This window comes from Haliotis cracherodii, unplaced genomic scaffold (assembly GCF_022045235.1).
Source record: "Haliotis cracherodii isolate W230 unplaced genomic scaffold, xgHalCrac1.p SCAF_2, whole genome shotgun sequence".
NCBI lineage: Eukaryota > Metazoa > Mollusca > Gastropoda > Lepetellida > Haliotidae > Haliotis > Haliotis cracherodii.
The window spans coordinates 71,948,464-71,961,209 of NW_027266275.1; the positions used below are offsets into that span (position 1 = coordinate 71,948,464).

General features: G+C 44.2%; 1 protein-coding gene across 1 annotated transcript; it reads left to right on the top strand.

Moving 5' to 3' along the window:
* Positions 1-8,480: 8,480 nt before the first annotated feature.
* On the top strand, positions 8,481-11,938 carry LOC139469587 (rhodopsin-like). The gene is made up of 3 exons (XM_071251792.1): positions 8,481-8,704; positions 9,221-9,357; positions 10,461-11,938. The coding sequence occupies exons 1-3, from the start codon at positions 8,481-8,483 to the stop codon at positions 11,786-11,788; spliced, it is 1,689 nt and encodes a 562-aa protein (XP_071107893.1). The 3' UTR covers positions 11,789-11,938.
* Positions 11,939-12,746: the final 808 nt, after the last annotated feature.

The following is a 12,746-nucleotide window of genomic DNA, read 5'->3' on the forward strand; positions in this document are numbered from 1 at the left end:
CAAAGTTTTGAAAACAGCATGAGCAGCTGAGAACATGCCACTGCAACTACAACTACATCGTGTACCCGCCGCCGTGTGTATGTGTCCGCTGGCTGCCGTGGCGGGTTCATCAACAGGTGTACGATAACGTCGCCACGTATCTAAGCTTGTAGAATATTCACCTCCGGGGTAGAATAGGTCTTCGGCAACCCATGCTTGCAACTATGCTTGTCGCAAGAGTCGACTAACGGGATCGGGGTGTCATTCTCGCTGACTTGGTTGATGCATGTCATCGTATCCCAATTGCGTAGATTGATGCTCATGATGTCAATCGCTGGATTGTCTGGTCCAGACTGGATTTTTTACAGACGGGCGTCATATAGCTGGATTATTGCTGAGTGCGGCGTTAAACAAACAAACAAACAAAGGAATATTCACCTGAGTCATTGCATTCACACCTGGCGGTGACAGACCGGTGGTGCCACGTGACAAGAGTTAGCAGTAACTGGCGCTTTCTTCAGGATTAGGTCTTCGACCCAACAGGAAGTATTATATAAGCACAACTAGGGCCACCTGGAAAACATATGTAACAGTTGAACTGACTTCTGAGATCGAGAGGTTGCGAGGAGAGGGTTCTGTTTTCGATTGTTGTTTCTTGTTTATTTTTTTTGCGATTTGTTTAGTTTTGCGGCATGGTTACTTTTATTTCTTTTCTTTTTGTTTTTACATTTTTGCGGTGTATTGAAAATTAGTAATGATGTAGAAACTGAAGTGCAGCCTGGGTTAACTGACTTCCTGCATGGAACACTTCACATGGCAAATAATTAATTGAAGCCATAGTTATTGGCGAGTTATTTAACAAATTAAAACATTCTTATGCACAAGAATTGTTATTTCTACTTTTATCGTTTATTGAATTTGGAACCGATAATTCAGAATCATTAATTGTTTGCAAGACAGTCAACATTTTGCAATCACGTAACATTCCATTGCCCATCTCACATACAAATACTACAGCAAGACTTCGCCGTACCCAGACACAAACTTCTCATTGCCCATCTCACATACAAATACTACAGCAAGACTTCGCCGTATCAGTCACAAACTTCTCATTGCCCATCTCACATACAAATACTACAGCAATCCTCCGCCGTACCCAGACACAAACTTCTCATTGCCCATCTCACATACAAATACTACAGCAAGACTTCGCCGTACCCAGACACAAACTTCTCATTGCCCATCTCACATACAAATACTACAGCAATCCTCTGCCGTATCAGACACAAACTTCTCATTGCCCATCTCACATACAAATACTACAGCAATCCTCCGCCGTATCAGACACCAAGTTCTCATTGCTCATCTCCCATACAAATACTACAGCAATCCTCCGCCGTACCAGACACAAACTTCATATTGCCCATCTCCCATACAAATACTACAGCAATCCTCCGCCGTATCAGACACAAACTTCATATTGCCCATCTCACATGCAAATACTACAGCAATCCTCCGCCGTATCAGACATAAACTTCATATTGCCCATCTCGCATACAAATACTACAGCAATCCTCCGCCGTACCAGACACAAACTTCATATTGCCTATCTCCTATACAAATACTACAGCAATCCTCCGCCGTACCAGACACAAACTTCATATTGCCTATCTCCTATACAAATACTACGGCAAGTCTCCGCCATACGAAGACTACACGGGTCCTTATGACATCAGTTTCTGGTTGGCCTCCATTATGTTGAGGTCGTCCCGATATCCTTGATTGATGTACCTAGTACACTGATTACCGTAAACAACAAACAAGCACAGCAAGAAGCGGGCTGTTTAGGAAGGTGTCATGCGGATGTGAGAGGCACGGGTGGCACAGTTGTCTAAGGCGCCGTAGAGTTGCGGTCAAGATATCTTTGATCGTGGTTCAAATCCCAGATTAACGTTTCCAGATGAAACCGTACCATACAAATCCGGGGGGGGGGGGGGGGTCACAAAGGTGACAAAGGTGGGCTTTCCCCCACCTCACTGTGATAAACTGAATTACTGTTCAAAGCACTGTTAAACTCAGTTCACAGACTCACTCACTCACTGTCTAACTGTTATATGTAAATATGTCACTTTAGACTGCTTCAAAAATATATCAACGACAATAAAACGAATCTCATTACACATACGTATGTAAAACTGATAGGTAATAGTCCTTAAAGTTCGTACACACTTCGTAATGAAAATATTCAACCTAATTTCAACATATTCATGTTCATCTTTTACAAAGTTACTCTATATCAAATATTATGATATTGCCATCCAAATGGAAATGTAAACTAAACTGTCGGGCAAAAGAAAGAATACACATGTGGATTTGACCAACACAATTACAAACGTTATCAAAATGTTACTGGGTCGCAGAAACACTTCAAACGCAAGGTCCAAAAAACTTGTAAATCAAATACAAGTGACATCAGTTACAATGTCTGGCACGAGGCACCATGGACACCAGAACCTGTAGCAGAATCTCTCTTGAACTACAAGACAATATTGATGGAAATATTTCGCCGAGAGTTTACAAAGTTTAAATATTTCTGTTGTATTGCTAAATTACAACGTTTCTTTTGAATGCTACAGTGTTCAACTTCTTCCCAATGTAATCAGTACTGTGTGGGGATTCCATGTGTCCGCTGTCCTCCATACATGATCCTAGTGGTGGCCTAGTGGTCCGGGTTCGACTCCCACGTGGGTACAATGTGTAAAGCACATTGCTGGTGTTCCCCGCCGTGATATTACTGGAATATTACTAAAAGATAACTCACTCACTTATACATTACCAATAACATTTCACACAAAAATGGATCATTCAAATTTTGTTTTTCCCACCTATTCATAAAAACACACACAAAATAATTCAGTAGTCCAAATTAATTTCATTTCGACCACCAACCAAAGGTTTTGAGACAAAAATCTGTAAACCAAAACTAATTCAAAAGAGTGAGAGAGTTGAGTGAGTATGGTTTTATGCCGCTTTTAGCAATATGGGCTTTTCACATTGTACCCATGTCAGGAATCGAACCCAGGTCTTCGGCGTGACGAGTGAAAGCTTTAACCACTTGGCTACCCGACCGCCTAAATTCAAAAGATAAGCGACAGAGATGACAGCAGGCACTTAACAAACACGAAACATCATGCACGTGCATAAGTATCTAGATGCATTGTACTACCCAGTGCAAACAGTGAACGATTGTAAAGAGAGAATATACCCAGAATTGATTTCGTTGAGACATTTTAGTCATCCGCTTTGTATATCATAATGTCCCTCGCCTGTGTCTACGTGAGGCTACGAACAGCAGCACATCTTGTGGGACCCGTGAAGATCCGGGATAGAATAGGTCTTCAGCATCTCATGCCCGCCTTATAAGGCGACTATGCTTGTCGTAAGAGGCGACTAACGGTATCGGGTGATCAGGCTCGGTGACTTGTTTGATGCATGTCATCGTATTCCAACTGTGTGGATCGATGTTCATGCTGTCATTGACTGGATTGTCTGGTCCGATTATTTCAGACCACCGTCATATAGCTGGAATAGTGCAGAGTGCGGCGTTAAACAACAAAGAAACAAACAAACAGCATCTTGTTGAGCAAGCGATTCACATCTTGGCTGAGGTCGTATAGGTCACATAAGTCAGTGGAAACCATTTGTCTAGGCCCCCGTTAATACGGACACCCCGCTATCATGATGATTACTTTTGGAATGTTCATGGAAGTACAAATGGCCATTACACCGTGTTCTTTAATCCGGAACCCCGTTAAACTGGGCCAATTATAAGAACGATACAGGTGAGATTAACATGGTTGGACTTTATCTTAAACATTCTGACAGTCTTTGAGGATAGGTCCAGGTGTGTTACTAGCACGTGTGTGTTGGGACACTTAATAATATACAGTTCCACCCTAATAAACCTCTGACCTTAATCACGGATGTTTGTAAACATTCACCTCAGTGAGGGTCTCCACGCATGCGCTAAACAAACATCCTGCCAAAAACATACCTAATTCAATTCAGTAATCATGAATCTCACTGAAACATGGTTGGTAATTGAAGCATATATGACATTATAACAATAAAAAAACGTGATAACCTTTCCATTTATCACCTGTAAAATATGAGCATTATTAACATCCATTTCAATAAAGATCATGAGTTGTCGAGCCTCATACATGGCATGAATCCTCCGGCCGAAGAGGGCTGCGACATTAATTTGTGTTGATCGGTTGAATCGAGGCAATCCTCTTATGAGGGCGGAGGCGAGGCAAGGGTAACGTGGCTCCGACACGCGAGCTGGACTCGGGACCGGGGATCCCGCCTAATTAAGTCCATTGAACAATACTTTCTTCAGCTAAAGGTATATAAGACAAGAGGAGACGCAACAGCACTGTCGGCATTTGCTCAGACCACAAGCACAGACGGGAGAAGGGAGATCTAGCCAGATAGGTAAGCAAAGTTGATTATACTGATCGTGGTGTTAAACAACATTCACTCAATACCAGGTCTATATGACCATCTTGAAGATTCAGAAACCAAACTTGAATAACCATAGAGAAAGTTGGGTCGGGTGGCCAGCCAGCCCTCACCATGTATAACACAGAGGTTTAAGTCAGAACATTAAACATGAACGTTACAAGGTTTTTATCCCATGGAGCAGTTTCTCTTAATGTTCTACATCCCCGTCTTGGTGTAGATGGTAACAATCACCCCCTGCTTCTTGTGCTAAAGGTCGCCAGATCGAGGTAAACATACCAGATAATAATGATGAGTAATAACAGTTTTTATTACTTGTTTCAAATCTGACTCTTGAACCAACCCTCCAGCCGCAGGTCCAGCGCTGGTTCAACAGTATGGGAGATACATCGTATGTACCACGCTTCACATCGGCAGGTTATATCATACTTCATAGGAAAGGACGCATGCGTTTCTCAATTTGGCTAATGACGTTCAGTAATCGTGTGATATTGTTAAAACTATATAACCAAATGAGGAGTCATAGTGATGTTAAACTCGTCCTGGGGCAGATTCACCGATGAAAAGAAATATAAACTCCAGACAGACTCGTTAACCATTTATCCATGCCGTCATTCCGACATCGCCAACTGACTCGGTAGTGCATCCTTTAGCTTAGCAGTCTTGTTGCATAATGAGTGTGAATACATGTGCATGTTATAAGTATTGTATTGGCCTGGGGAGGTTTTCAAATAGGCATAGTTTGCTTGTTAACGGGTCGAGCTGCTTGTAAATTATGAAAAACAAACATGTTTAAATATATCTTATGACAATCGTATGTGGGCTTCAATTAATGACATAATCTTGTCGACGACACAGAAGCAGGGTCTAATCACCAAAATTTTGGAAAGAACAAGTTAAACACGACGAGTTCAAACAGAAAACATTCATGTTATCAAAAGCTACTGACTCCCGGTATGTAAACTGATGAAGACTGTATATGGACTGTGACATCCGGTTATAACAATGGTGTGGTCTCCCGTCGCCTGGGCTTAACCATGAGGCTAGGTTAGAACCAACTGGAAGCTCTAGATAGCATGATTCAGGTAAACGCCACTTTGCCCGCCAGTCCGTTGATGAGTATGTCTAAAGGTTTAATGCTCGTTGATTAGTATGTCTAAAGGTTTAATGCTCGTCCTCTATAATGAGACTGTATCGTACAGAACGCTAATGGCAATGCTAACTACAACAGTTATGTCGACGATAACGTCAGCAGTAATGACAACGCTAAAGACAACAATTATGACGACGCTAACGACAACATAACCCCAATACAAACTAAGTGCATAGTCGCCATTTAGGAGGGTTTCAACCGCTTGGTATGGCGGATGACGAGCCCTGTTAAAGGACAAGGAAAATCAACTTATCAACTTTGCAGATTTTGATAATCTAGGGCTTACATAATCACAAATGCTTGACCAAAATTAAATTGAAAAACGGAAATTGCGCAAAACAGACGATAAAAACGACAGGAGAAATCGTACCCCAAACGAAAAAATCAGCCACTGAGGGGATTCCCCTTTCTGGGTTAAACATAACGATCTGGCTGACGTCCAGTCTGCCTGTTTCCGCCTCGGATATTTTTTTTATATAATTTTTTTTTCTGTCTGCTTATCCATTTGATTAGTGTCCACAACTTACCCCACAGTATGTTACCGAGCAAGTTACCGACTGTTAATTGTTATTCAATCTCATTTCAATCAGACCTAAGTTCTCGCTTTCGCTAAACAAAGATCTGACGACATCCCAGTAGAGGTCACGTCAGAACCACCTTTCTAATCATGCAACTTGGAAAACTTTAACTCCGAGCGATATTTACGGGTTTAACCACTGAGTCCATACAATCTGGCACATCTATTAGCCATTCCAGATTTTTCTTTTGTTCAGGTTTCAAATTTGTAATCGAGAATTTGTCAAAATATTGTTCGAAGCGTAGTCGCCAATTTGAAATTAGTGCCGTAAAGCACGAGAAAGCTGCCTGCTGATTGGTCATTCCATTCGTCGGTCAAAGTTCGCGCAAGGTCGGTCTGACGTGACCCGTAATGGGATGTCCTGAGATCTTTGTTTAGCCGTAGCTCTGATTTTAATGAGATTGATTGTTGTTTTAATTATTCTCAATGTCAAGATCCAAGATCGTTTCACACCTTCAACAAGGTATAAAATGTTGTTATTTTTAACAGATATAGCAGAAACAGTGTATGTATAACGGCTAAGAATCACACGATGGATAAACGTTATCACCCATGGAAAACGTTTGCCACACATCGGTGCACGGATGCGCCGGTAGCTTTTGGACACGACCCTAAATAGGTTTGTTTGGAATCCGATTGCGATCACTTCATTTCAATACAAATATTATGAATTTTTTCTCTCTCGGAAATTGACTAAATGTATCTTGAAAATTTGACAGTCGTAACAAAATTGCAATATATTTTTCACTTTACTTGCCCTTTCCGTATTCCGTATTCCGAATGCCACAGTGCAGTACGTGGCATGCCTAGAAATATGTATGTGGTACGCGGATGCAAACATTTGAATATATGTTTCATCTTTCATTTTGGCAAAGAGTGACAAATAAATAAATATTGGGCCCTAACCTTATGCGCACGCACGGTCATGCATTCTATGTGAAAGACCCAGTTTAATTTACTGAACAACTGAAAGCAAGAGTTCTGAAATTGGACGCCAAGTTAAATTAAGTGGGAAAAGGGTACGATAACGACTTCGACAAAGAGGGTGTGCGTGGAATATGCAGTATTCGAGTCATCCAGTTCGACTTGGCGAGTGTTGGCTGTGTTTTGTAACGTGTGTGTCCCTGACCTATGGATGTGACGTGACGTGACGTGACGGTCACTATTAAGTTTGCAGTAAGAGGATTATTCTGGCACTGATCACCTATGGCAGGTAGGAAAAGCCAATGGCATTGCGTGCATGTTGATATCATAGCGATGTCACTACAGGAATAGATGCTGGTGATAAACACTAGGCCCCAACAGTGTCGCAGTGTCAGATGCTGGGTCGCGCATCTGTGGTGTGTATGATCATTCACACCTACTATCTCGTGTGAGTTCATTCTATTGGTGTGAGTTCATTCTATTCATGTGAGGTCATCATTCTATTCATGTGAGTTCATTGTATTCGCGTGATTTCATTCTATTCGGACCGCCTCACTGGTTTAGTGGTAGAACGTCCACCCAGGGAGCCGAAGGTCCGGAGTTCGATCCCCGGCCGAGTCTTACCAAAGACAGTAAAATATAGTACTTGTTTCCCTGTCCGCCGCTAGGCATTAAGGGGCTAAAACAAGGACTGTTCGGCTCGGAGTCAGTATACTGTGTTTGAGTGTGGTAGTTATGTTAAACTGCGGCATGGTATCGCAGTGGGCTTGCCCTTGCACACGCGCGTGTGTGTATGCAAGTCGCCATATGAGTCATGAGTTAATTCTATTAGTGTGAGTTCCGGTATATTACCACCGAAATGCAAATGACTGACAGTGGGTAAAGTCTTTAATCTGCACTGTTGCACGAGTAATAGTATAGGACTGAGGAGCGATTGAGCTTAGCTCGTAGTTTGGGAGGATGAGGATATACATGGTCCAGGTTACACCTGTCAAATATTTTACCTTTCCATCATTACTCAAGGGCAACATGTGCTCCTTGTAGCCTCATCTAGGGTGAAGCAAGAGTTACCTCCATTAGGCGTGTCAGGATACACTGATGTTTGGTTCCACATCTAGATTGCTCGAATTATGATCCTTGGTTTGTCAGCACCTTACACATGCTCGTGGGTGTCACAAAGGTGGTAAGACCTAAAGGGCTTTTGGTGGCATTATGCCGACAGACCGTCGTATAATGGAAATACTGTTCAAACGGGGTTACATCAAACTGACTCGGGTGATGTTGTGGCGCTGATCACGGAGTGAAATGTTTCAGGAGAGCATCATGGCTGCGATGACAACTGAAGTCACGGCGGTGGAGGGAACGACAAGTTTCCATGACAACGTAACCCACCTGTACGATTCGTGGGAGGATTTATTCATCCACCCTCACTGGAAGAGCTTCCCCCCAATCCCTGATGTGTGGCACTACACCATCGGCGTCTACATCACCGCTGTCGGCATCACCGGCGTCATCGGTAACCTCATTGTCATCTACATCTTCAGCAAGTAAGTATCTTGTAATTTGTAATTTGTTTGTCACGACTGTCCTCCAGTTAGACGATAACGTAACGAAATCGTTAGGCACAACAAATTAAAGGCGGCCTGGACTCGGGCCGATTGGCAGCCCCAGCCAGTTGGAATCATGTCAATATGACCCACGCTGTCTGCAAACCCAAATTTCATTCAAGCCGTTGGAACCCAAATTAAACCATGCTTGTACTTGCCATTTCACCAGTTACATCGTCGACAGCTAGAGTAGGTATGCTCATCGAACCATTTTCTTTCTCACATGTTATCTGTCTTGTGACAGTGCAGTTAATGTTTATATTTACAAAGGTTATGACCTCCCTTTTTCGACCTGGGTTCGAATCCTCCACCAATGACGTCTATTAACTATTTTCATGTTTAGCATTTTAGCTTGCAAGGAAATAAGCTGCATTATGCCAGCCCTCCATAGTTGTGATCCCTAGCTGCTCTCTATCGATACTGATGTAATTATTTATCACGTCTCATTATCTCCAGGACCAAGGGCCTGAGGACCCCGTCCAACATGTTCGTCGTCAACCTGGCGTTATCTGACCTCATCTTCTCGGCAGTCAACGGATTCCCCCTCCTCTCTATCTCCGCCTTCAACAAGAGATGGATGTTCGGAAAGATAGGTAGGCACGTTCTCACCCTGAAGTCGACTCACACCGCCTCGCCATGGCTTCTGTTTCCGAAGTTTTCTTTCTTTCTTTGTGTTTAACGCCGCACTTATTCCAGCTATATAACGGCGGTCTGTAAATAATCGAGTCTGGACCAGACAATCCAGTCATTGACATCATGAGTATCGATCCACGCAATTAGAATACGATGACATGCATCAACCCAGTCAGCGATCCCGTTAGTCGCCTCTTACGACAAGCGTAGTCGTCTGAATCATTGACTTTGTGGTCGTAGGGTCGGACATTTCCAGGTAATGGCGTCTGTGGACCCTTTCGGGTTAATTTGACCGCAACTGAATCAGATGGATAATTTACATAATATAATAGAATCGCACCTTATCCAGTCCTATTTTAATGAACCGTTTACTTTTGAAAGACATATTTTCAGTTTCAGTTTTAAATAAGACGACAATGTTTCTATTCCTCTAAGCCCAGTACAGTACTACCAGGGACCCGTGAAGATCCGGGGTAGAATAGGTATTCACAACCCATGCTTGCCGTAAAAGGCGACTATGCTTGTCGTAAGAGGCGACTATCGGGATCGGGTGATCAGGCTCGCTGATTTGGTTGATACATGTCATCGTATCCCAATTGCACAGATCGATGCTCATGATGTCAATCTCTGGATTGTCTGGTCCAGACTCGATTATTTACAGACCGCCATCATATAGCTGGAATATTGCAGGGTGCGGCGTTAAACAACAAACACAAAAAATACTTACCAGGGCCAGCGTCTTTCGCGATTATCGATTTTTAGAATAAGTGAGTGAGTGAGTGAGTATGGTTAGTGAGTCGTTTTTAGCACTGTTCCAGTAATATCACGGCGGGAAGAATAAGTAATGTTACATATAAAACCTGATGCTGCACGGCCACCGTGTGCCAAAAGTGATTGTACTGTAGGGCGGCTCGTGTGGTGGGATCGCCCAGTAGGTAAAGCGTTCGAGTCAGTACGAGTCCCCAAATGTATTTAATGTGTAAATCGTATTCCTGTTGTCGCCAACCCATTTATCACCAACCGTGCTTGTACCCAGACTCATCTTCACTCCTTCTCTCCTCAGCCTGTGAACTCTACGGTCTCACGGGTGGCATATTCGGCTTGATGTCCATCAACACGTTGGCAATGATCTCCATTGACCGGTATTTCGTCATCACTCGTCCCTTCTCTGCCATGAAGAACATGACGCAACGTCGCGCCTTCCTCATGATCGTAGGCGTGTGGATCTGGTCGATAATCTGGGCTGTCCCACCAATCTTCGGCTGGGGCGCATACATCCCAGAGGGCTTCCAGACATCCTGCACTTTCGACTACCTCACTAGGAACGACCACTTCACCTCCTACTTCATCTGCCTCTACGTCTGCGGCTTCTGCGTGCCAGTCCTCATCATTCTTTTCTGCTACACGTTCATCATCCGGGCAGTTTCCAACCACAGCAAGGAGATGGTCAAGATGGGCAAGAACCTGGGCGCTAACGACCCCCGCAACTCACAGAGCGATAACGAGACCAGCGCCGAGATGAAGATCGCCAAGGTCAGTCTGATGATCTTCTGCATGTTCATGCTGTCTTGGATGCCATATGCAACCGTGGGCCTGATCGCACAGTTCGGCAACCCGATGCTGGTTACTCCATATGTGTCGGAGATCCCCGTCATGTTCGCCAAGGCATCTGCTATGCACAACCCAATCATCTACGCCTTGAGCCATCCCAAGTTCCGGAATGCGCTGAACAAGCTGTTCCCTTGGATGATGTGCTGTTGCCAACAGACGGAGAAGGAACTTGCCCAGAGCATGGCTAACAGGAAGCACACCGGTGCGACCGGAAGCACCAACAGCAACGCCTACGGTGGCAGCGTCAGCGACATGTCCAGCTGCGTAAGCAATATCAGCGACTCTGCGATCGAAATGAGCCAGCGTGGAAACAGCAAAAGAATCAGGGACCGCGACATCCAGGAGACCGTCCTAGCAGGCCAGGAGGCGAATGGCGCCCTCATCCGTGACATCCTTCAAGCCTTCGTCGCAGTCAGTGGACCAGGAAGTCGTCCCCAGGTACCTCTCGCCTACATGGCCCCGCAGTACTATCAATACGGTGTAAACCAGGAGGGAGGGGCCCCAGCCCCAGCCCCAGCCGCAGCTCCAGCCGCTGCCCCAGTAGCAGGCGCACCTGCACCCCAGCTTCCTGACATCTACTCCATCACCCAGAGTGCCGCTCTCGGCGTCCCCGCAGCAGCAGCCCCAAGTCCCGCAGTGACTGGGGACCAGCCCGCGGCGCCAGCCAAGGTCGACGTCAGCAACGAGGCCCCTGCAGACAGCGAGAACAAAACCGCAGTAACCATTGACACAAAAGCTGAAGTGACGGGTCACGACAACCAAACATTCGAGAAGGAGTGAACGGATAGAGGTATCTAGACACTGGCTTCCGAGGGTAGAGATAAGCTATCATGTACCACGAACAGCAAGAGTCTGATTGGTCCTTCAAATTTACCCCATGGCCTTGCAAGACGCGCGAATAAAGTGCGCATGGGACTCTGAAAGCAAATGCCTTCCAACTGATTGGTTACTTTGTCTCCGCCCGAAATTACAGCTACGATTTTGACATGCAACGTTACAAACAGGAAGTGAAAAGCAAGAGGTTGAGACAGAGTAAGCAATCCTTACAACGTGTCGTAAATGATTCCATATTGTCGTAGCACCCTTGTTGTAGGTCTAACCCATGATACACCGTATAACGTAGTCGGCTCATCCACGGTCAAGGTCACCAAAGCATGTGCGTGGCCTCGCAGCAACACCGTCATCTTGAAACAATGACACAATGGTGCCATGTGCCAGTACAAGCAGTTGTAGCCTTTTCAAAATTATGTTTAGAAATGTTTATTAAATTAAATTTCCCTCTTAAACTACAATGTACCTGATTGTGGATAAGCCGAATTTGTCAACCAGACATGGCCTTTTATAATTTACACTAAACATGTGCAATCGTTTTCGTTTAATTTTCGCCAACGAGATGGATCTGTGACTGACGCAGATAAGGAGGACATGCCTGCAGGAAGCGACCGGAGTAAGCGCATTAACTGCCGGACTGAGGCATGATAACCTCCACAGACGCAAACAACATCGTCTGACAAACCTCGCCAGCACAGGCGGCGCTCGTTAAATACAATTTCCGCTTTTGTTACATTTCCTTATTTTTTTTATTGTTTTCAATTTACTTATTTGTTTGTTTTTATTTTGTAACAATGTCACTTTGTATGTTTTTTACAGAAAGAAAGGATATTATCAAAGAGAATGTGTTCATGAAAGGTTGTGTGAAACAACGGGTCGTTGAGAATTGTGTAATAAACCCTTTCAC